This window comes from Rhinolophus sinicus, chromosome 5 (genome assembly GCF_057876585.1).
Source record: "Rhinolophus sinicus isolate RSI-liver-muscle chromosome 5, RSI-T2T, whole genome shotgun sequence".
Classification (NCBI taxonomy): domain Eukaryota; kingdom Metazoa; phylum Chordata; class Mammalia; order Chiroptera; family Rhinolophidae; genus Rhinolophus; species Rhinolophus sinicus.
The window spans coordinates 7044540-7069635 of record NC_142505.1 but is presented as its reverse complement, the minus strand read 5'-3'; the positions used below and the strand labels follow the sequence as shown (position 1 = coordinate 7069635).

Sequence of the window (25096 nt, the reverse complement as noted above, 5' to 3'; positions counted from 1 at the left end):
AAACACGGTATGTGGTTGAGGGCAGAGGGGCAAGGAATGACCGGACGAGCTGCAGCCTAGGGCTGTGGGGCCTGCATGCCAGGCTTGCACTGAGGGCTGTGGGAACAGTTACCAACCAAGTCGCCCAGCCCCACCCCACCCCACCCTCCCTCAAGCAGCTGAGGCTGGAGCAGTCAGGGAAGGCTGGGCTGGCCAAAACTTCCCCCTTTCTCTTACTGGAGCCCCTGTCTGAAGGCATCAGGGAAAGACACTGAATCCCTGGCGGCCTCTACCAAGGCCACAGGCTGCCTGCTAAAATGACCCAGAATCAAAAGGAAAAAAGTCTCACACAATGCAAAAATTAAAAATGTATTTATTGTTTCCTGTTAATATGGGGGGGGGGGGGTGTCTCATGAGAAAAGAGCATGCAAAAAGAGCCTTCTATTCCCTGCCTGGGCTTTCTCACTTATCCCAGCAGACTGGGATTGTTGATTCAAAACTCTCTCCTCACTGTGTAGGAGGGAAAGCTCTCCACTGTCTCCTGGGAAATTAGGCCACTCTAGTTTCCATTTTAATTATTTGTATGCCTAAAAAAGGAAAAATCAACCCTACTGTTTTCAGGCTATCTGTGCCTACAGTTGCTCAGTCCATCTGACAGACAGACGTGGGTCTCAAGGCCACATGCCCACGTGCAGGCCAGGATAGGCTAGTACCCTGGAAGTCTGGTGGGTGTTCCTGGCTAGGGATCAAAGAGGACCCCAGCTCCTGGTCAGCTGGTTGAAAACCTGCATAGTGCATCCAGGGATAGGTTGAGAGTTCCTCTTTCAAGATGAGTATTTTGGGTGCAGTAGGGATAGTAGTCAACCAGTCGACATACTCTAGCCACAAGTGGTATCTGGTCTGGGAGCTAGTTAGTCCATCTCCCTCTGAGATCCCTTACATTGACAAGAGTGAATTCAAGTTTCAAAACAGCACATCAAGTTATACCAGGTAGAGGGTGTCATTAAGGCAAACACGGTCTCAACAAGTCCATGCACAGAGCTCTGATCCCACTATCCCCCTCCCTTCACCCTGCCGGATGACCTAGTCCTGCCCACTGCTCCTCTTCGGTAACAGCTTCCAGCATCCAGAGCCTTGAGCAGCCTTCAGCCTCACAAGTTGGGGGCGGCCCAATTAAGGAACTTCATGGCAACTTCAAAGCCAAGGAAACAGGCCTGACAAGGGGTTGGAAGAAGAGAAAAGGCAGCAGGGGTTGTGACTATTCAGAGAAGCCAGCACCGTGCTTGGCTGGCCCAACAGGACCAGACCCCTCTGAGACCTCACTCCCACCCCAGGTCAGGGAATCAAGCTGTGCTTTCTCATTCCCAAGAGGGGAAGAAAATGTATGTCTCACAACTGCCCACTTCTGATAGCCAGGTCAGAAAATCATGGCCCCTCACCTCAGAGAATCGCAAAGGCAAATCTTCCTGACAGTTTCAGGAGGACAGGGAGAAAATTAAGAGGCTCTGGCTGAGGGTGGAGTTTTGGGTAAACTGAGCCCCCCCACATCGAATCCCAGGAGCAAGAAAAAGTCAGCCCATCTGCACCCTGCTCTGAACCCCGAAGGGAAAAAGAACAGCCCCTGCAAGCCACTCACCGCGTTGGCTGGGAAAGCGCGGATCATTACTGCGTTGAAGCCCTTGTACAAGGATGTGATGCCTTCATCCCGGATCAGCTCTCTCAGCACATCTTTGAAACCATTAGGATATTTCCCAGGAGGTGCTGTGGGCAGAACCAACTGTTAAGGCTTCAGGAAGCTTCCTGACCTGACCACGGAGACACACATGAGCACAATCTTGTAGTCAAATCTTCCTGCAGGGTCACAGCACCAGGGAGAGGACATACTGTGAGTCATCTGGGACCAGTCCACAGACAACACAATTCACCTTGGGACAAAGACACAAATGGCTGGATTACTGGTGCCGAGGGAATGAATCCTGGTTCTGCTCATGTGGGAAACGGAGAATTGATTTGACTTCTTGTCTCACTGATTTTGTGTTTAGGCCGACATGAAAAGGAGTCTAGGTTCCTAGAACACAAATGACTGCAAGGGAGACGCTGGGCAGACAGACGCTGTGGGTGCGCTGTGGAGAGTGAGTACCCCTTGGGCCCTACGAGCTCCGCACCCCAGGGGCAGCCAGTTCCTGGACCTACTCCACCCCCACCCACCCCACTACCCTCCACTAACCAGTCTGGAAGCGGGACTTCAGCACGTCTGGGGGGATTGCCACAGCCCAGTTGAAGATCCCTGCGACGCCCCCAGCCACCAGAATCCGAGGCACGCTGAGCTCACTGACACTGCAGAACACCAACCACAGGCAGACAAAGGCTGTGAGGGTGGCCTTCAGACCATCTCTCCAGTGGCAGACAGGGCAGTTACAGAGAAGGAGAAAGCCCAAGGCCAGGGATCCTGTGACATGGCAGCTGCCACTCCTTGGAGGAGGGTTCCTGCACTTGTTTCAAATGCTTGCTCCGTTGGATGAGGCACAGAGTAAGAGATGTCAGCTGGGCCTCAGCAGCAACAAGAGGAAAGGGGACATGGAGCCAGCAGCCAGTCCCACTTCTGCCTCCAGACCCACTCCCAGGAAAGGGCAACCTACCCATGACTTCTAAGCTCTTCTGTTCTCCTCACCTCTTTCCCTCTGGAGTGAGGATATTTTTCAGCCACTCGTATGTCATGAAATACATCCCACTGGCTGGAACATCTATTAATCGTAAGAAAGAGGTAAATTAAATGATATAAAATACTCACAGATTTCTTGAACTTAACAGAGCCACGCTTGGCACTGGATCCCTCCAGGTTTCCTGAGAAGTTCCTCGGCATCACTTCCCACTTGCAGTAACCACTTTGCAGTGACCAGATGCTGCCCTGGGGCAAGCACTGGTGTGAGTGCGAACACACATGCCATCATTTCATCTCCAAAGTCCCTCCGGAATGGTCCCACTGACATGCCCACTCCGAGCAGCTATAACCACAGCAAGTATCTGGCCTTTCTCTAAGCTGCCATCTCAGGACAAGGGTGGGGCCGTCTCTGCTTCTCCTACTGCCACCCCAGCAGGACATGCCTCTAGAAACCAGAGAGAGCCCCACTGTTCCTAAGTCACTCTTTCTTCCCACTCATCCCTCCAGCCACAATTTCTACCGACTTGCCACTCCCCTCCAACTGCCACTGTCATGACTTCTATCCTTGAGGGCCAGTCTACTAGAAAAATGGAAGGTTCCCCCCATCTTCATTTGTGTCTCTGATGGACAGAGGTGAGACTGCCTAAAACCAGGATACACGGCGCCAGCCTTGTCAGAGCTGTGGCACATATGGTGCCAAGGCTAATCTGGCGATCCAGGTAAGACCATCCATAGCAAGTCCATCTCAGGTAAGCCTCCCAGGGTGACCTCAGGTGGAGGGCCTCAAAGTTTACCTCGCATGAGGGTGAGGACCGTCCCCTTGTAGATGCCTCGGATGCCAGATTCCTGGTACAGCTTCTTTGCACAGTCCAAGGTACCATTGTATTTGGTTTCCCCTGAAGAAGCCTGGATCTGGGAGGGAGGGAAGAGTCAGCAAGCCAGCAAGAGCATCAAAATCAACAGACTCGGCGGGTTACAGAAGATGACAAAGTGAGTATAGAAGTGGTCATTATGCATTAGACCAATGAAAGATTTGACTGTCAAATCGATTAGTTATGTGGAACATATAACACTGGTGGAAGTCACTATGGAATAAGACGAGGTGAAAATATCACAAAATATACAGTGACTAGAAAAAATAATTCAACAGAGCAATTGGAGAGTAAGCTGAGGAACTCTCCCAAATACAAGAGCATTCCCACTAAAGCTAGTTGAAGGTCTAGAAAGGAGGAGACAAATGCTTCAGTCATTCACTTACTCTGTTTCAACAAATATCCATTGAGCACCAACTTCATTCCAAGCCCTAACTGATCAGGATGCTTGGTTAAGAAAAGGTGAACTGGAAATTGCATTCAGAGGTCTAAGTGCCTGGATAGAGGTCCTGGGCAGAGCCAGGAGAGGGCCAAGGAGAGACCCCCATCCCAGCCTCAGCAACCCAGGGCCTAAGAGCCAAGAACCTGAGGGAAGGCAGAGGTAATCACAGATATGATCTCAGACACAGCCTCGTGCAGGATCCACAACAGGTACAGAGCCAAAAGGAACTCACAACACAGAGGGCATCAACCAAAGAGCAATTAAAGTGGGAAAAAGAGTTCAGTGTTGACAGCTCCAAGGAGAAACACTTACAAAATAAAAATATAAGTCCAATAATTTTTCTTACATACCAGCATTAACCAGTCAAAAAATAATGGAAAAGAATCCCATTCAAAATAGCAATAAAATATATGTGCATCAAGCAATAGGATTTACATATATAAAACTCTAAAACATCCCCAAGGGACATAAAAGAAGAGGTAGATATGCAGAGAGTCATAATGCTGATTAGGAAAAGTTTCCAATCAGAAAGATGTCAATTTTTCTAAAAATGATAAATTTAAGACAATGTCAATTGAGTACCAATGGCTTTTTTTGGTATAACTTCCCCAAATGATCCAGGCACGTGGGAACCTGGTAGTGTGAGGAACAGCAGGGAGGACCATGTGACCAGAGGACCCAGTGACATGGGGAGCCAAAGAGGCTCGGGTATAGAACTGACAGTCGTCTTCTCACTGTCATGTACGGTATAGGTTGTATGCAGGGAAACAAGTGAGGATGTCCTCACAGTGGTCCTGGCCAGTGAGGAAGGTGACCTGGAGCGATGTGGGTGCAATGGAGTTGATGAGAAGGAATAGATTTGGGATATATTGAAAGTCAACTTAAGTGTTCAACAGATGGGCTATGTACAGTAGGAGAAAGAGAGGAATGTAGGTTTTAGGGCTGAGCAACTAGAAGAATAGCATTGCTACCAACTGAGCTGCAGAAGGTTGCAGGCCAAGGCAGTATTGGGGAACACCAGTTCAGTTTAGCACATGGTGACTTTGAGGTGCCTATGAGCATCCATATGGAAATGTTGGATAAACTAGTCTGGAGTTCAGGAAAAGTCTGAGTTGGCGATAAACACTGGAGAATCATCAGCATATAGATGGTGTCTAAGTCATGATACAAGAAGAGAAAAATCATCAAGAAAATCAGTGTAATAGGACGGAGCCCTGTACACATTAACATTGAAAGATCAAGAAGATGACGGTGAATCAACAGAGTCAGAGGAGCAGCCAAGCAGGCAGGAGGAAAATGAAGACAGAGGCCATGAGAAGACAGCTCTTCAAAGGAGAGGAGGGGATCAACTGAGTCAAATTCTATTGATGGATCAAGAAAGATGAGGACCGGTATTGAACATGGCACCTTGAGCTGAGCTGCCTCCCAGATGGCTCAGTTGGTTGGAGCGCATCCTCTCAACCACAAGGTTGCCAGTTCGATTCCTCAACTCCTGCACGGGATGGTGGGCAGTGCCCCCTGCAACTAAGATTGAACACGGCACCTTGAGCTGAGCTGCTACTGAGCTCCTGGATGGCTCAGTTGGTTGGAGTGCATCCTCTCAACCACAAGGTTGCCGGTTCGACTCCCACAAGGGATGGTGGGCTGTGCCCCCTGCAACTAGAAAAAAAACGGCAACTGGACCTGGAGCTGAGCTGCGCCCTCCACAACTAAGACTGAAAACACAACAACTTGAACCTGAATGGCACCCTCCACAACTAAGATTGAAAGAACAACAACTTGACTTGGAAAAAAGTCCTGGAAGTACACAGTGTTTTCTAATAAACAGTGTGTTTAAACTATTGGGAATAGTCCTGTTCCCCTTCCCCAATAAAATCTTAAAAAAAAAAAAAAAAGAAAGAAAGATGAGGACCAAGAACTGAATATCGGGCTTAGTATAAAGGTCACTGGTGACCTTGACAAAAGTACTTTTGTTGGAGTTGTGAGGCAAAAACCAGACTGAAGTGGGTTTAGCAATTAGAGAAGAGGAATAGAGACAATGACAAGAGAAAAAAAACTTTTTCACAGAGTTTTGATGTAAGGGGGTACAAAGACATGAAGCATAGAAATTGATATGGGAAGTAGAATAGAGAGAAGTTTGTGTTTTTAAGGTGAAAATACAAGAATGTTTATGCTTCTGTTGCTGGTGAGGACAATCCAGCGCAGAACAAAAACTGATATTGAAAGAGAAAGACAGAAGAATTGTTGAAGCGAGTCTGTGGGTGGGCAAGACAGGATGGGATGGGGTCCAGGACACAAATAGGAGGTGGGGTCAGGCAGAAGCATGGGCCGTCCTTGTTGGAAACAAGTTGGGCAGCCATGGATGTAACAGCAGCTTCCAGTGGTGCGTAGAAGTGATGGAGGGCGTCTGGTGAAGTCTTCTTCTGGCAGTTTCGTGTTCTGAGTGAAGTAGGAAGCCAGGTCATCCACTGAGGATGGGGGTTTGAGAAGAGAGGAGAGGTATAAAATAGTCACTTAGCAGAGCAGAGGCGTGTAAGACAAGCGTATGAATACGGACTCTCATTTAGGAGCAGAAAAGGACTTCAGGCATAAAGCAGAAAGAAGAATCCACGAGGGAAAAGACTGAGGGACAAGGCTATTGAAAACAGACATTCCCGCAGTCAAAATCAATAAACAGACTTCCTTTTCTTGTAGGGAAGTACTTTTCTCTATTCCTCCTGCTAAGTACAACAAAAATACTAGACATTATTTTTTAAACAAACATAAGAAGACTCCGAAAGTTTGGAGAACAGAAGGCAGACTCGTGAGGGACCTTGGGACTTGAGGAATGACATACATGGTGGCGAGTTCCTGGGATTTTCTTTTTGATATATCTCAGACTTGGAGCTGAAGAAACTGGCAGTCCAGAAATGTCAACAGACACAGACAAAAAAGAATCCTCAACAGCCTGTATTCTCTAGACAGATGACCAGAAAACGGACAGCCTAGAAAGACAGAAAACCTTTAGACAATAAACACTCGATTACAGCCAAACACCACAGGAAAAACTGTGGCCTTACCCCCATCCACGCCAGCAAGGACCAAGTGTGGAGCCCAACTTCTACCCTTTCAGGGCTGTAATAAGGCACCTACCATGCTGCCAGGGTGGAGTGAGAGAAGGCCAAATAGGGAACTAGGACTTTCGTCCCTTATGGCCAGTGATCAGAGTCCTCCCATCCTGTGGTGTCAGTAGAGACACTGAACTCCCATACCCACCCACCAGTAAAAAGAAGTGCCCTACCCTCAGGTGTCAATAGAGGCTGAATGAGGAACCAAGACTTCTACCTCTACGTGGCAGTAACGAGGCAGCATCTTGCCCTTCCCTGCTGGAGTGGTGTCAGAAAAAGCCAGCTAAAACAGAAAGTAAAAGCCAGAGTCTCAACATAATATGCAATTATCCAGGTTTCAGTTGAAAATCCTTCATCATACCCCAAATCAGGAAGATCCCAAATTGAAAGAAAAAAGACAAGCAATAGATGCCAACACCAAGATGACAAGAGATGTGAAGAGATGTCTGACAAAGATATTTAAGCCGCCATGGTAAAAATCCTTCAATATGCAAGTATAAATATGCCTGAAACAGATTGAAAAAAATACAAAGCCAAAGCAAAGAAATAAAGTCTCAGCACAAAAAGAGAAGATATAAAGATGAAACAAATGAAAATTTTAGAACTGAAAAATACAACCAAAATAAAAACCTCAGCGGATGGCTCGCTCAACAGCAGAATAAAGAGAAAAGAAGAAAAAAATCAGTGAACTAGAACAGAGCAATGGAAAACACCCAATCTGAACCACAGAAAGAAAATAGACTGAAATGAATTGAACAGAACCTCAAGGACCTGTGGGACTGTAACAAAAAAATCTAATATTTGTGTCCTTGGAGTCCCAGAAGGAGAGGAGAAAAGAAGGGACTAAAAAAGTACTCAAAGAAATAACTGTTGAAAACTTCAAAAATTGGGCAAAACATAAACATAGACTCAAGAAGCTGAGTGAGGGGCCGGCCAGGTGGCTCTGGCGGTTGGAGTTCTGTGCTCCTAAAGCCGATGACTGCCGGTTTGATTCCCATATGGGCCAGTGGGCTCCCAACCACAAACAAGATGCCGGTTTGATTCCTCAACTATCGTTAAGCTGAACTGCCGCTGAGCTCCCGGATGGCTCAGTTGGTAGGAGCGCGTCCTCTCAACAACAAGGTGGCCTGTTCAACTCCCACAAGGGATGGTGGGCTGCGCCCCCTGCAACTAAGATTGAAAGGACAACAACTTGACTTGGAAACAATCCTGGAAGTACACACTGTTCCCCTATAAAGTCCTGTTCTCCTTCCCCAATAAAATCTTAAAAAAAAAAGCTGAGTGAACACTAAACAGAATAAACCCATGCCAAGACACATCACAAATAAGCTTCTGAAAACTAAAGATAAAAAAAAAAATTTTTAAGAGTAGACTTCTACAGGGATCTTACCTATAGAAAAAAACAATTAGAATGACAGCAAAACCCAGGCAGGGCAGAAGAAAATGGCATAACATCTTTCGGGGGCTGAAAGAAAAGAACTGTCAACCCAGAATCCTATGGCCTGCGAAAATATCCTTCAGGAATAAAGGGGGGAAATCAGGCATTCTCAGATAAAGGAAACCTAAGAGAATTTGTCACCAGCAGACCTACCCGAAAAGAATGGCTAAAATAAGTTCTCTAAATAGAAAGAAAACAATAAAAGAAGAAACGCTGGAACGTCAGGTAGGAAGAAAGAATACGTTAAGCAAAAATATGGGCTATTACATAATGATAATATTAGGGACATTACATAGTGATAAAAGGCCCATTCCATCAGGAAGACACAGCAATACTAAATGTATATACATGAAACAAAACAGCTGCAAACTATGTGAAGCAAAACTGGGAGAATTAAAAGGAGAAACAGACAAACTCACAATTATATGTGAAAATTTCAAATCCAGTATCTACTTAGCAGCCATTATCTGTATTCATATGTAGACCAAGTGTTAAACATAATTATTGTTGGGCATTTGAACTTTGTATTTCTTTAATAGAAAATAATGCTGTTATTAAACATCTTTATAAATGGGAGGGGGGATTAAAGTTCTAAATAAATGGAGAGACATATCATGTCCATGGATTGATAGACTCAAAATAATAAGTGTCAATTCTGCCTAAATTGCCCGATAGGTTTAACATATTTCTATCAAAATCTCAGCAAGATTTTTCTCAATTTTATAAATTATCCTAAAATTTATATGGAAATGCAAAGGAATTAGAATAGCTAGAACATTTAAAAAAAATAATAATAAAGTGGAAGGGATCAGGCTACTCAATTTCAAGACTAATTTATGGCTATCCTAAACAAGACTGTGTAGTATTAGTGGAGGGATAGACATATATACATCAACGAAAGAACATAGAGAACCCAGAAATAGACTCACACAAATATGCTCAGCTGATTTTTAACAAAGGTGCAAACACAATTCAGTGGAAGATAAGTCTTTTCCACAAATGGTACTGGTATAATTGGACATCTATAAGGAAAAGAAAGAAAAATAGGACTCTGACCTAATTCTTACACATTATGCAAAAATTAACTCATGATTGGGTCACATATTTAAATGTAAAAGGTGAAACTATGAACAAAGCTTTGAGGAAAAAAATAGGGGGGAAAATCTTTAAGATCTCAGGCTAGGTAAAGAGTTCTTAGACCCTAAATGCCCTAAACACCCAAAGCCCAATCCACAAAAGAAAAATTAATAAACTGAAATTCATCAAAATTAAAAATGTTTGCTCCAGAGACTCTATTAAGAGGATGAAAAGACAAACTATAGACTGGGAGAAAAATATTTGCTAACCACATATCTAACAGAGCACTATTATTTAGAATAATGAACTCCCAAAACTCAACAATAAAAAAACCCCAAATAATCCAATTAGAAAATGGGCAAAAAACATGAACAGACATTTCACCAAATAGGATATACAGATAGCCAATAAGCACATGAAAAAAAGTTCAACATCTTCAACTATTAGGGAAATACAAATTAAAAGGAGATATCACTATTCACCTAGCAGAATAGCTAAAATTAAAAGTAGTGACACCAAATGGTGATGAGAATGCAGAGAAACTGGATCACTCAGACATTGCTCACTGCTGGAAGAATGTAAAATGGTACAGCCACTCTAAAAACAGTTTGGTAGTTTCTTTAAAAACTAAACATGCAACTACTACATGACTCAGCAACCATACTCCTGGGCATTTATCCCAGAGAAACGAGGACTTATTTTCTCAGGAAAATCTCTATCCATGAATGTTTACAGCATCTTTATTTATAATAGCCCCAAATTGGAAACAACCCACGTGTCCTTCAATGGATGAAAAGTTAAACATATTGCAGTATATCCACACCAGGAACTACTTAAAAGGAATGAGCTATTCGTACGTGTGACAATATGAATGAATCTCCAGAAAATTATGTTGAGTTTAAAAAGCCAATCTGAAAAGTTTACATACTGTATGATTCCACTGACATAACATTCTTGAAATTTCAAAATTATAGATATGGAATACAGATGAATGGTTGCTGGGGTGGTTAAGGACTGGAGGGGGGAAGGGAAGTGGATGTGGCTATAAAAGGGATCCTCGGCCTGATGGAAATATTCCATATTTTGATAGTATCAGTGTCAACATCCTGGTGTGATATTGTACTATAGTTTTACAAGATGTTACCACTGTAGGAAAAGTGGGTAAACATTACATGGGATCTCTTTGTATTATTTCTTTCCTTTTTTCCCCTTTGTATTATTTCTTACAACTATATCTGAATCTATAATTATCTCAAAATAAAAAGTTTAATTTAAAAAATACACAAAATTGAATAACAGATGTAAACCATGAAAAGACTTGCTGCATATGAATAATTAATAACCTTAATATGTCCAAGGGTTTTATAAATCAATTTAGAAAAAAAAATGAGCAAAGAACACAAACAGGCATGTCACAAAGGAAAAATACAAGCAACTAATATTCATCAAAATAATTAACCTCACCACCAATTAAAAGCATAAAAAATGAAAACAATACAAATTTTTCACCTAGCCGACTGGCAGAGATTGTAAATTAGATGCTGCAGAGTCTGCTGGAAATGGGCACTCTTGTATACTAATGACAGGAATAGAAAGTGATAGGCCTTTGTAGAAGGGCCATTTAGTAATGTGTATTAAAAACCTTAAAAAGTATACCGCTTTAAACATACTAATTCCAACTCTAGACATTCATCCTAAGAAAGTAATCAGGCATGTGTACAAAATCTTATTTACAAAGATGTTCGCTATGGCATATAATTTGTCATACCCCCAGATAAGGGCAGATTGGGTAAATAACAGCCATGTAATGAAATAAGATGCAGAAAATGATGCTTGAAAAAAATAATAGAAAAATATTATGTCAAGTGAAAAAAGTTCGTTACAAAACTAACTCAATTTTATTTCAAAGATAACATTTCTTAACATACATATTTACCAGAAAGACTAGAAGAATTCACACACAACATAACAGTGGTTACCTCAGCAGTATCATTGGTAATAAATACAAATAATTTTTTTCCTTTGTGCTTCTCTGCACAATCGAAATTTTCTAACAGGAATTAATTGTGTGTTACATTACTTCAGCCATTTGAAGAAAAATGTGGTAACATTCCTTTTTTAAAAGGAATACTGTGTGGTAAGCCAGGCAGCCCGCTTACCCTTTGCCTACCAACAGGCCAGGAGCTCTAAGGTCACTAAGTCTGAGGGCAGTAGGTACAGAGAGCAGATGTTGGGCAAGAGCAGCTTCCCTTTCACCTGAAGTAGATGCTAATAAGAGTGGCTGTGTATGGATTGACACAGCACAGATGTGACATTTTGATGGGTCCGTTCTTGATTCTACTATGATTGCTTCCATAATCCTGAAAACCCTGAAAGGGTTTTGCACACCCGACCTGAAGCCTTTATAAAGGGAGAAGGGATATAAACATTCACACAAAATTATACACTGAATGGCAAGAGCTAGCCGTCCCCCCTCACATCACATCCCCCACCCCAGCTCACACCCTAACCTGTAACAAGCACTTGATCCGTTCTCCAGGGGTCATGATTCCTGTGGTGAATACGCCAGATAACATCCCAGCTGCAAATAGTTGGGGGTAGCTGTATTGAAAACAAAAACCGGAGGCAAGCACCTGTGACTACCCACCCAGGACAGGCAATCCCAGCAGAGGATGACTTTGTAAGAAAAATAAACACTTGGTCTGGGCTAAGCCCAGCACAAATGAATCATATTTCACACAAAGCCAAGTTCCGGGTACTATATTCTGATGTCAAACTTCCCAGAGCAGGGGTCTTAGTGCCAAGAGCCAAACGAGGCCCATCTTCTCACTCTGATGGCCTCACCCCTGGGAGAAGCTTTACGGTGAGATATGGTTTCCTTCCCTGAGCCTGCATGGACAATGGCTATGGCCACGTTTCCAGGCCTCTCTGAGCCTTGCTTCCCCATCTGTAAAATTCAGGGTTGTTATGGAAAAAAGCCTCTAACCCAGGATCTGGAATGCTGTCGACCCCAGCTCCCCTCCAATCACACCTCAGGATCACCAAGGGCCAGAGAACATTTTAAGCCAAGGTTCAAGCAGGATAGGACAGCATCAAGGCCGGGGGAACAGCTGTGACCACCTCCACAAGCTGAGGGGCAGCCAGGCCAGTTGTAAGGAATGTGCTAGAAGATGCTGAGAAAGGGCCAAACAGGGATGGTACCCAGACAGGCGTGACCCATGGGACATTCGGACTGCCAATAGTCAAACACAGCTTCAAAGGACCCTACACACACCCACATTTGGGGCCACGTGTGGCTGTTCACAGAAGCTGGGCACCTTCGGAGGGTCACAAGGACACCAGAAATAGAGTGTCCCATTGCAAACATCTCTATGTACATCCTAGACCCTTCCTCAGCCTGCTGTGGCCTGAAGTAGTGACAGAAAACAACCACCTGGCACTGTGGGCTACCTCCCCCAAGTTCCTGGATCCCACGCCTGAGCAGCCTGTGTGCGTCCTGTGCTACCTGCAGTCCCTCCCAAAGGTCACCTTGCACAGCTCAGACTGAGAGCCCTTAAGACCCCGTTTCCACTCAGAATTCCCCTGCATCCCAAGCAGTCTGTTTTCATTAACTACTACTATGTCAATCCTGAGCTGTAATTCTCACTCACCTGCCTCGTCATAGCCAAATCCAACTTCTTAAAGTTTATTGAAAGGAAAGACACTAATTTATTTCTCTTTAACAGAGAAACAAATATCTGTAGTGATTACAATCATGTTAGAAAAATGAAGGGAAAGAAAAGTGGGAATCTCCCTTTTCCCAACTAGGTGATGGAAAACATGGCTGCCACTGTCATTACTGCAGCAGCAGGTACTGCTCTGGGCACCTGACATGCAGTGTAGCATTCAGACCTCTCAACACCTTCAGGGCTGGGAATACTAATATCCCCAGTAAGCGATACTACCTCACAGGAGGAATGATGACAACCTGGTAAAGGGTGAGGGGCTTTTTCCCTTTTCGGTTCACAGGGCAAAGGAAATTCCAGTAGCTCCCTCATGCGGAGTCCCAGGAGCCAGCCTCGGAACCCAGGAGGACAGCCACTGCCTTTCCTCCAACCCACACCACACCATGCGGGGAGCATCAAGTGCCCAAGCCTGTAAGTCCTCACCTGAGCACATCCTCTGGGTGTTTCTGTTGCAGTTTCTTCCCCAAACCAAACCCAAAGAAGCACACAGCAAACATGGGGGTGACCCCAATGATGGGGGCAGCCATGCCCCGATACAGCCCGAAGATGCCCTGTAAGGAATCACAGAAGCAGAAGCTGTTTACAAACACTACCACCCTTTACACCGCTGAAAAAGAGAAGCAGCGTGTGTCTACTCACCAGAGGCTTCCTTCCTTCACCTCCCCGCCAAGCAAGGAGAGCTTTTAAAAGGATGAAAACTACCACATTTATCAGAAATAGTTGTCCTCTTATATACTGCTGGAGAAAATAGAAAACAGCTTCCATTCTGGAAGAACATCTGGCAATATGTAGTATACCCTGCTATCAGGAAATTCTCAGTCTAGAAATTTATTCTAAGGAAATACTCAGAGACCTAAAAAAACAAGACATCTCAGGCATTTATCAGAGGCCAAAATTTTGGAATGAATCTAAAAGTTCCCAAATAGGAGATAAATGAGACAAATTACGGGAATTCCATGGATGGACTATCACATAGCCATAAAGTCACATTGTAACATGAAAAGAGACTATTAAATGAAAAAAGGAAAACCAAAAAGCAGGCTACAAAACAGGATGTACAGTGTGATCTGACTTCCTTGGGGTGAGATTACAGGCGATTAAGGAATTTTTGTATTTTTCCAAGTATTAAAACATGGGATTTGTATCATTAGAAACAATGGTAAGACTGCACATCAATTTTCACTAGTACAGTTTAGTAACGAAAGCAACTATGTAGCGGCAATAAAACAACAGTAAGACAGAAAGATATCCCAGCCAAACAAGTTTAGTAAACCAAGGGAGAGGAAGGGCTGGGACCTGGGAGAGGAAAGATTCGGCCCAAGGGGGGTGAAGGGGATTTCCAGGATGGTACTGGGTGCCTCGGGCCAGTCCATAGGGGAGTAGGAGGAGGGGGTCTCCTGGAGGCATGTTTCCAAGAAAAACAAAGCGAAACAACATACATTGGAAGCACAGATTATTACTGTTTAGGCAGTGTGGAAAACCAAACAGAAAAGTATTCTACAGAGCAGAATGGGTACAGGATGACAGAGACGGTTCCAAGAAACACAAGTAACAGAAATTGACATAATTATTAACCCAACCTCAAGAAAAACAAAAAGTTGCCCAAGAAATGAAACGCACATCACAGTACATGACTTAGTAAACAGAGAGAAACATACATGAAGTGGTAATCATGAAAACAGTGAATTGGATTCAATCACAAAGTGTGATAAAATTATATAGGCAGGGCTGAAAGAGGGGATAAGTAACGTAAGAGTTAAAATCATCTACCACAAAAAGGAAGCTAAAACATATAAAAATGTATAAAATATAGTAGTAAACATGTATTATGTAGCTCTGTAGAAACAGCATCAACACTGAAAGCTCAAAGTAGTCGCCCTTGGAGCATGGGGAGTGGGGCGTGGGAAGAGATCGCTTTGCTACTTTGTTACAAGCCTTTCGGTAACAAACTAAGTGTTTGTATCACTTTAATACAAACAAAGGAATAACTTTAAAAACAAATACAAAAAAGTGAAAGCTGCTCCTTACAGAGAGAGCAGCAGGAGTGAACAGTGCGACTGCACACTGGGAGATCCAGGCCCAGGCTGGAGAAACGGCTGCACTGCAGACCCCAGGCATTTACAACCAATCTACTTTGCAGAGCTAAAGGGACACAGCTGTACTTGTCAGCACTCCTCTTGGATGCTGCAAAAGTCACACACTACTACAGGCTATAAGCAGCTCCCCCAAGATAAAGTGCAGAGGCAGTGCACAGGAAAGGCTGAATAGGACAAAGAAGGTTCTGAGGGGGGTCTACAAAGGCAGCAAGGGACAAAGTCCTTCCAAAGCCCCTCTCACAGCTTCCCACCTGACTCAGAAGGATGCTGGGGTCCCTAGGGGCCAAGGCCACGCCTTTGAACAACACGTCTAGCCTTTTTTCACAGCGCTGGCCCACCCAGTTCCATGGAGTACAACCAAGACCTCTGTCTGGCAGCTCCGGAAAGCAGAGCTAAGTCTGGCATAGTAGAAACTAGGGGCACGCACAGATATGGACTAAGGAAGCCTAGTGAGCAACTCTGCAGGGAGTTGGGTTTACACAAGCCATTCTTACTAGGTCCCCAGCACCCCGCACATTGTCCAGACACTAAACAGTGCTCAATAATGTTTGTTGAGGCAGGGACATGTAAACCTTCCTCTCTTCCAGAAGGGCAGAGGACTCTGAGCTGACCTGAAGCCTAAAGCCTTCCTCGGACACTGATGAGACTCTGTCCAGGGAGGAACAGACAAAAGAAGGAGCTCCTTATGGAGGAAAAGGCAGCACCATTTCACTCGTGGGTGCAAAACCTTCCTCGGACGCTTGGGTCCTGCAGGAACCCTGGGAAACAACTTCTCCCCCAAGGCTGAGCCTATCAGCATCAGCATATCTGAGTGACACCTGCTTCTCAGTTTCTGTATATTTAATAAAGACTATGTATTTAATAAGGCATTTATTCATATGACTTATTTTAGGAAGCAAAGAAAAAGTGCTTAACAAGGGCTTTTCACACATGTGCTAATGAAGTGAGTAATAAATGTCACTAGTAATTAAAACTTTTTAAAAATCCCATGTTTTCACTCCAGGAGCTATCTGAAAAATTAGTATGTAATCTGGTAGCTCCAAACCAATTTAGTGTCCTTGTCTAGGGGTTTGAAGACTCTTCTGGCCTCTCTCACTATTCCTCAGACTTTATGGGAACTTCCGCCACCGATCTCTGTCAAATTGATTGATCCAGATTTGCCTTTTCTTCCATTTTGAGTCTCCAAATATTCCTCAGTAATTCCCTGTGGTCTAAACTCTGCCTTCCAAAGGAGAGAATCATTTTATCAGCTTCAGTCATCTATAAAACAGAAGCTGGAACAAGCAAAGACTCCAGAACGATGACAATCGGAGGGCATAGGATGGCATGGTGAGAGAGCCGCTGCTGTGGGGCAGAACTGTCCCCGCGAGGGAGTAACGGATGCACCCTGTGAATGTATTCCTCTGAGTAAGAGAAATGCCCAGCACCGAGTATCATACCTCTCTAACAAGAGTCTTCCGGAAACAGTCAAAGGTCCCAGAATACATGGGAGGCTGTCCAGGCAAACTCGCGGGCTGCGTCTGCAGTCGGACCTGAAATCAGAAGTTAAAATACAGTCATCTCCCAAAATCAAAACTGCCTGTGGGTAGCAATGGCCTAACTGTCGGCCAAACAGAACAGAGAAAAGCCACACCCGAGTACGTCTTCAGCACTCACTTACCCTGCTGGATTCAGACTTCTCTTTCCTTCAATTTATTCAAACCCTGCACTCCCAAGTCATTAGTAGCAGGCTTTTAGAGAGCAATGCTTCCTCTGGTTGCCTCATCCACTTACTTTCAATATTTATTTCTCATCTAATGGATCCCCTATGCCCCATGGGATAGGTATTCCCAATTTACAGATGAGGAGACTGGGTCTAGTGAGGTCCAGTGACACGCCAGTCACTAGCCGATGCAAAGCTTAGCTCAAGCCACCGCCCGCTCCCATCCGTAGTGGCATGTTGGTTAGGTGATCAACAAACGCATTTTGGAGTGAGGTGGATTTAACCCTACTTTTCTTGGTCCTCGTCCTTCTTGATCTTTTGGTGTATCCAATGCTTCAAACTGTCTCTCTTTTAAACCTCCCCTCTTAGTACTTCCTTTGTCTCCTTTTCTACTCCAGGTATTGTCCAAGGCTTAGCACCCTACTCCTCCGGTCCACCATTCCTTTCAGAAAACCCAGATTCCAGGGCTTCGGCTGCTGTTCAGCGATGACTAACACTGGGCCATCTCCAGATTTTCTCTCCCCACCTTTAGGGCTACATTGCCAACTGCCTGGAGAAGCTCTCCCTACTGAAATCACCTCCAGAATCTCAGCCTCCTATGAATGTCCCATGTGTGCCAGAGCCGCCTTACTACCCTCTTTCTCAGGATCTGAAACCCTGGCATCACCTCTGGCTACTTCCCGCTGCTCTTCCTGCTTTTATCACATGAGGACCAAGTCTACTGGAGTAGTCCTTCAAGATGCTTCCAGAATCTTCATTTCTTTCTCTCTGGGTCTGAGTCTTCTCCTAGGCCACGTCCTCACCCATCCGTACCCAGTATGGTGGTTTTCAATTATGTCCACTAATTCTTTGACACTCTTCCCGTTCAAAAGGGAAGTCCTAATTTCCCACCTCTTGAATGTGGGCCAGACTCAGTGACTCACTTCTATCAAATAGAATGTGGTGGTATTGATGCTATGTGATTTTTTCAAGATGATAAAAGGTCAGCTTCTGCCTGTTTCCATCTCAGGTTATTTGCTTTGGGGAAAGGCAGCCACCATGTCATCAGGACACTCAAGCAGCCTGGAGAGGCCATGTGCAGAAGAAAGAAGACCTGATAACAGCCAGCACCAACTTGCCAGCATATGAATGAACCCCATGGAAGCCAGTCCTTCAGATGAGGGCAGTCCCAGCCAACATGTTTATCTTTGGTCCAGTATTGTTTTTTCAAACAGCTTTATTAAGATAGAATTCACATATCATAAAATTCACTAAAGTATACATAGTTCAACGGTTTTTAGTATATTCACAGTTGTGCAACCTTCATTACAATAAATTTCATCACCCCAAAAAGAAACACCACATCCATTTGTAGTCACTCCCCTTCCAATCTCCTCTCAGTCCCTGGCAATCATTAAATTACTTTCTATCTTTATGGATTTGCCTATTCTGTGTATTTAATATAAATGAAATCATATAATATGTGGTCTTTCACACCTGGCTTCTTTTACTTAGCATAATGTTTTGAAAGTTCATCTATGTTGTAGACTGTATGAGTCCTTCATTCCTTTTTATTGGTGAATAACATTCCGTTGTACTACATTTGTTTATCTTTTCATCTGATACTGGACATCTGCATTTTTTCCACTTTTTGATTATTAGGAATAATGGGGCTATAAACATTTGTGTACAGGTTTTTATGGGGACATCTGTTTTCAATTCTCTTGGGTATTGCATTGGTCAGGATTCTCCAAAGACACAGAACCAACAGGATATGGAGATTGATTTACTTATTTATTTATATTTGTTATAAGGAACTGGTTCCACACAATTACAGAGGCAGGCAAAGCGCAAGATCTGCAGTCAGCAAGCCGGAGTCCCAGGAGAGCTGGAACCATATTGCAATAAAAGCAGACACTCAGACAGATGGAAGAGAATTGAGAGCCCAGGAATAAGCCCACACATATAAAAACAATTAACTTACAATGTAGGAGCCAAGAACATACAATTAAGAACGGACAGTCACATCAATAAATTGTTTTGGGAAAATTGTACAGCCACATGCAAAAGAATAAAACTAGACCACGATCTTACATCATATGCAAAAATTAACTCACAACTGATTAAAGACTGGAACATAATACCTGAAACTATAAAATTCCTAGAACATAGGCAGTAAGCTCCTTGATACAGGTCATAGGGAGGGATGTTTTGGTGGATCTGATTCCAAAGGCAAGGAAACTAAAGCAAAAATAAAACAAATGGGACTAAATCAAAGTAAAAAGCTTCTGCACAACAAAGGAAACCAGCATCAAAACAAAAAAAGCAGCCCACTGAAAGGGAGAAGATATTTATAAATCATAGATCCCGTAAGGGGTTCAAATCCAAAAAATATAAAGAACTCATACAACTCAACAACAAAAAAACAACCCGATTAAAAGATGGACAAAGGATCTGAATAGACATCTTTCCAAAGACCTACAGATGGCCAACAGGCACATGAAAAGATGTTCATCATCACTAATTATTAGGGAAATGAAAATCAAAATCACCAAGAAAAATTACCTCATATCTGTTAGAATGGCTCTTATCAAAAGACAAGAAATAACAAGTGCTGGCGAGGATATGCAGACAAGGGAACACTTGGCCACTATTGCGGGATTGCACACTGGTGCAGCCACCATGGAAAACAGGAGGGAGATGCCTCAAAAATGTGAGAATAGAATTACCATAAGATTCAGCAATTTCACTTCTGGGTATACATCCAAAGAATATGAAAACATGAATTCAAAAAGATATATGCACCCCTACATTCTTTGCAGCATTATTTACAATAACCAAGATATGGAAACAACCTAAGTGTCCATCAATGGATGAATGGATAAAGACATGAGATATATGTATATAGATGTATACAAGTGGGCACTTTGTTCAACGTTGCTCAAGCAGTAGTTCGCTCTAATCAGAAGTGTCTGGATGCTGATGGTAACCACTTTGAGCACCTCTTGTAATTGCAGAAGTCAAACGTGACTTGTATTCATCTTTTGTTATCAGCATATATTGAGTATTACAATTTTGATATAGTTTTCCTTTCTTAAAATGTGTATACTTTTTTTTTTTGGCATCCTCTGTATATAATAGACTACTCAGCCATAAAAAAAGAATAAAATCTTGCCATTTGCAATAACATGGATGGACCTTGAGGGCATAATGCTAAGTGAAGTCAGAAATGGATACCATATGATTTCACTCAGATGTGGAATCTAAAAACAAAACAAAACAAATAACCAAAACAAACCCATATATACAGAGAACAGATTGGTGTTTACCAGAGGGAAAGGGAGTTGGGGCGAGGGGGAGAAGTGAAGGGGGTCAATTGCATGGTGATGGATAGTAACTAGATTTTTGGGGGTGAGCACTTTGCAGTGTATACAGATGTTGAATTATGATGTTGTATACCTGAAACTTTTTTTTTTAAAGTAGGAAAAGAGACCAGACAACTCTTTCCCCTTACTTGACAGTGCTGCTTAGAATAACCACTGTCCGGGAAGCACTAATACACTAACTCAGCATATATCATCAGTTGAATAAATATCTGATTTCATGTTTCACAATGCCCTAACCAGACTGGTTCCTTTAATCCCGGTCTTGCTAGGAATGAGCCCAGCTCCTCTCCTAGATGTAAGGCAGCAAAGAGCTTGTTGCCCAAACAGGCAAAGAGGAAGTGCCCCAAAGCTATTTTGCTGTGGAGGAAACCTGATCTGACATTCTAATAAGATCCCTACACAGGCTTCCCTCACTATGAGATTCATGTCTGCTCCCCACAGGACCACAATGTCCTTGATCTGTCAATTTTCTCCAACAGTGTATCCAGAAATAGGGTGAGAAAACTAGGATGAAGCTTTAAATGCTAGCTAAGTCACAGGGTGTGGACTTTAACCTAAGGCAAGGCCTGGCTGAAAGTGCTGCAGAGAGAAGAGTTCAGGCAGGCTGTGATGTGAGGAAGACCAGGGAACAAGCCCTGAGGAGTTTCCTTCTTTCCAGAGCCTCAGTTTGACCACGGGGTCCTCACCTGGGAGTGGTGAGGGTCAGCCTGGTACTGGGCAAAGTCGGTCACTGCCTTTCCTTGGCAGGTGCTTAGTCACTGAGGACACCATCGCTTCCCACAGAAGACCACTCAGGCTAACATAGGATGACAGGCTGAAGATAGCCAAGCCCCTCTCCGGCAGGGAAAGGTGCAAAGAAGATGGTAAAGAGGCACTCTGGCCCCAGAGGCATGTGTCAGAAGACATCTCTAGAATAACCGTGCCTCTGTCTTTAGCTCTCTTCCTGAGGCGGGCTTTACAGGTGACCTGTTTCAACCTTGCTGGTAATGTTAGGGTTTGTTGAAGTCAGAGTTTTGGGGAGGCGCTTTTTCTTTCCCATCTCCAAAGTGGCGCAAGGTCAGGAGAGGCTCCGGGACAGAGCTTTAAATCAGAGCCCTTGCTGCACTGTGAGAGGCTGCTCCCTCTGCACGATTCAGCTCTCTGCGGGCGAGGAACAGCGCCCGCAAACCCCAAAACGGGAGAAAGGGCGAGCCTCTAAAGTTCTCACGCAAGCTCCCAGGGCCCCCTTTCTGTCCGGAGCCGCGCCTCGAGGGAGAACCTGCTTTCTGCGCCCCGCACGGGCCTCATCCCCCCCAGCCTCCTCGCACCTTGACGGTGTCCAGCGGATGCCCAACGAACACGAGGCACATGCCGCCAAAGCCGCCGGCCAGCAGGTTCTTCAGCGGGCTGATGGGCTTCGCCTGGTCTGCCATGGTCGCTGTGTCCGTGAGTGTACCTGTATGTTCGCCGCCGCGTAGTTCCACTGCCCAAGTCGCAGCGCCGGCGCCGCTGACCTTTCACCCACTTTCTCGTGGGCGGGGCCGGACCCCGGGACAGGTCGGGAGGCGGGCCTAGACTGTCCTGCCTAGACTGTCCTGCCTGGCTTCCGCCTGGAGGGCTGCTTCCTGCCGCGGCCCCGCCCCGACGGGCGTGGCTTGAGGGAGCTTGACAGGCCGTGACGCTGTCTGGGCGGAGTTTGGATGTGCCAACGGTTGGATTTACTCCTCCAAGAAGTATTTCCAGACTTAAATGTTTCCTTCTCTGTGCTCCCATTCCTCCATTCACTCAACAGAAGTCGATTGCGCTCTGCTGTGTGTCAGGCGCCCATCCAAGTGCTGGAAGCACAGCTGGTAGCACAGCACATGGGTCCCTGTCCTTGTGGAGCTTACAGACTGTAACAAAAATAAGTAAGTGGGAAACGCATAGTGTATCAAGTGGTGATTACTGCTACGGAGAAAAATAAACCCGGAAAGAGGGTTAGAGAGTTGGGGCAGGAAGCAGAGTAATTTGCAATTTTAATTAGGAGAGTGAAGGTTTCATTGAGAAGGTGACTGGATTCTATCTAAGGAGGTGAGGGAGTGAGTTCTGTCCATAGATACCAGGTAGAGTTTGAGGGGCCTTCCAGGCAGAGGAAAAGAAAATGTGGGCGGGCTGGGTGGTTCACCGAGGTCGCCAGTTTGATTCCCGCATGGGCCAGTGAGCTGCGCCCTCTATAGCTAAAATTGTGAACAAGGCTCTCCCTGGAGCTGGGCTGCCATGAGCAGCCAGAGGTCGGCATGGGCTGCTGTGTGCTGCCGTGGGCTACCATGTGCTGCCATGAGCGGCCAGTGGCCGGCATGAGTGGCCGGCAGCCATCATGAGTGGCCAGTAGCTGGCGAGAGCTGCCGTGAGTGGCCAATGGATGACTGGCAACCAAATGCCTCAGCCCAGGGGAGGGCAAGGCTCATAATACCAGCATCGGCCAGGGAGCTGTGTCCTACACAACTAGACTGAGAAACAACGGCTTGAACCAAGTGTGGGGAGGAGGCAGAAGAAGGAGGGGGGAAGAAAATGCAAAAGCCCTGAGATGGTCTGTGCCTGGCCGGTTTGAGAAACTACAGGGAGTTCATTGTGGTTAGAGCTGAGTGAGGGAGAGCAAGAACAGCAGCTAATAAAGACTGGAACATGGAGGTGATGGTAGCATACAAAGCAAACTTCGTGTGTCACTGTGAGGAGACATCAGCTTCTCTGAAGCAGATGGGAGCCATTCAGGAGTTTTGAACAGGGGAATGACATAGTCTGACTTATGAGTTAACAGAAGCCCTCTGCTGGGCGAGAATAGACTGTAGAAAGCAAGGAGGACGCAGGGAGCCTTGAGGAAGCTAAAGATCACTGTCAGAGATGCTGGCTTGGATCAGAGCATTGCAGAGGGGGTGGTGAGGAGTATTGCATTCTGGATATGTCTGAAGAAAGAACCTAAACGAATTGTTAATGAATAGAATATAAGGTTTGTAAGTGAGGAGTTAAGGATGATGCTAATGTTTTTGCCTTATTGACTCTAGGTGCACGGTATACAGGTATTCATATTACTCTTTCATCATTTCCAGGATCAGGATTGGGATCCGGAAGTGACTGGGCCTGATTGGTCCAGAGACCTGTAGGGGGATGGAGGGCAAGGCGATTGGGGCAAGACCCAAAACCCTGTCTACTCTGTACTATAGGCTTTTTCTAGGAGGTGATAGGGAACCATGGAAGAATTCTTTAAGCACAGTAGTGACCTGATTAGATTTGCTTTAGAAAATCTATTTTAGACGGATGAATTTGTTTTCGGAGAGACTGGAAGCAGGGAGACCAGTTAAGAGTGAATTACAACAGTCCAGGCAAGAGGCAGTGAAGGAGTGAACTGAGGCAGGGATCATAGAAGGATGGAAAAGGACATAGAACCCCAGAGGCATTACCAGAAAACCTATAGCAGATTTGAGACATATTGCAGTGCCCATGGCACATCTGGGGACATAGCTGGTTAGTGTCGGGTACACAGTTTGGGAACCAGGAGAGAGAGATAAAGGCCAGCGATAGAAGCTAGGAAGATTTCATCATAAAGACATATATGTAACCCCTGGAAGACTGTATCATGGGAGAGGGGCCGCATGAAAGGAGCCCCCAAAGCAGAGGTTGCTATTAGAATTTCGGAGAAAAACTAAGAGAAAATGGTGCCTTTGAGTCCAAGGGATGAAAGAGTCAAATGCTGGGTCAAGCTAAGGAATTTTAAGTGCTCATGAGGTTTAACTAGTCATCACTGATGACATTTAGAAGACACTTGCCAGAAGTGTTGGCATGTGCTGGGTCTAATAATGAACAGGCAGCAAGAAGGCAGAGACACTGACAGTCAGTTACTGGTTCAAGGAGCTTGGTAGGGAGGGGAAAGGAACAAAGAGTTAAAGGAGGGTTTAGATTTCAGTGTTTGTTTAAGATGGGACCGGCTGAGGGAAACGTCAAGAAAGGACAGAAAGCACAGCTGATAAGGCAGGGTCCCTGAGGTGGTGGGGTGGTATCTGCTTTGTGTGGCCTCCCCTGGCAAGCTGCTTCTAAATGCCCTGGGATCTCCAGGGCACTCCCTCTGAATATCTGGAATTGAGTCCTGGCACAAGAGTCTTTAAAACTCGGTGACTGAGTTTGAGAAGCACTCATTGTTAAGAATTTCCAAGATAGAAGTGTTCAAGTTTGGCAAGGAGATAGCCCACAAGTTGTAAAGTAAGGTTGCATAATACCTGAAACACAGGTACAAGATGATTGTTGTTGAGTGAGGTATAAACTAGGTCCCTGTCCTCAATGGGCTTCAGTCTGGCTGGGGAGAAGAATCTCAGACATTGGAACAAGAAGGAGCTGTTAGGAGAGAGCTCAGGTGCAAAGCAGGTTGTCAGTTCTGGTTGAAGCCTGACGTTTCCTCCTGACTTCCTACCCCAGTGAATACTTTTGTCTTTGTTTCCCACAGATTATGGGGAATTTTCACCATGAGAGGGCAGTACTGTGTTAGTGTCCAGGGCACACATTCACCGAGCACCTCTGATTTGTAAAACTGCTCATTGCTAGGTTGACCTCAGGAGTTTTATTGGACAGAAGGCACAAGAGTCACAATTTTGTAGTGGGACCTTGTTTCTTTTATTTATATT

The 25096-nt window shown here is 44.8% G+C and overlaps 1 protein-coding gene across 1 annotated transcript; it reads right to left on the bottom strand.

The window, feature by feature from the left end:
* Positions 1-335: 335 nt before the first annotated feature.
* On the bottom strand, positions 336-22019 carry SLC25A20 (solute carrier family 25 member 20). Its single transcript, XM_019723916.3, has 9 exons — positions 21773-22019; positions 16838-16930; positions 13726-13853; positions 12088-12178; positions 3436-3553; positions 2651-2723; positions 2207-2316; positions 1616-1740; positions 336-1193 (listed from the first exon to the last, which is right to left on the bottom strand). The coding sequence occupies exons 1-9, from the start codon at positions 21875-21877 to the stop codon at positions 1131-1133; spliced, it is 906 nt and encodes a 301-aa protein (XP_019579475.2). The 5' UTR covers positions 21878-22019; the 3' UTR covers positions 336-1130.
* Positions 22020-25096: the final 3077 nt, after the last annotated feature.

Excerpts from the sequence above, each read along its gene's own strand:
- SLC25A20 (XM_019723916.3), bottom strand. The coding sequence starts at position 21,877 with ATGGCAGACCAGGCGAAGCCCATCAGCCCGCTGAAGAACCTGCTGGCC. Across the intron at positions 1,741-2,206 it reads GAAGTCCCGCTTCCAGACTG|CACCTCCTGGGAAATATCCT; the intron begins GTTAGTGGAGGG and ends TTCTGCCCACAG. Across the intron at positions 1,194-1,615 it reads GCGCTTTCCCAGCCAACGCG|GCCTGTTTCCTTGGCTTTGA; the intron begins GTGAGTGGCTTG and ends ACCCCTTGTCAG.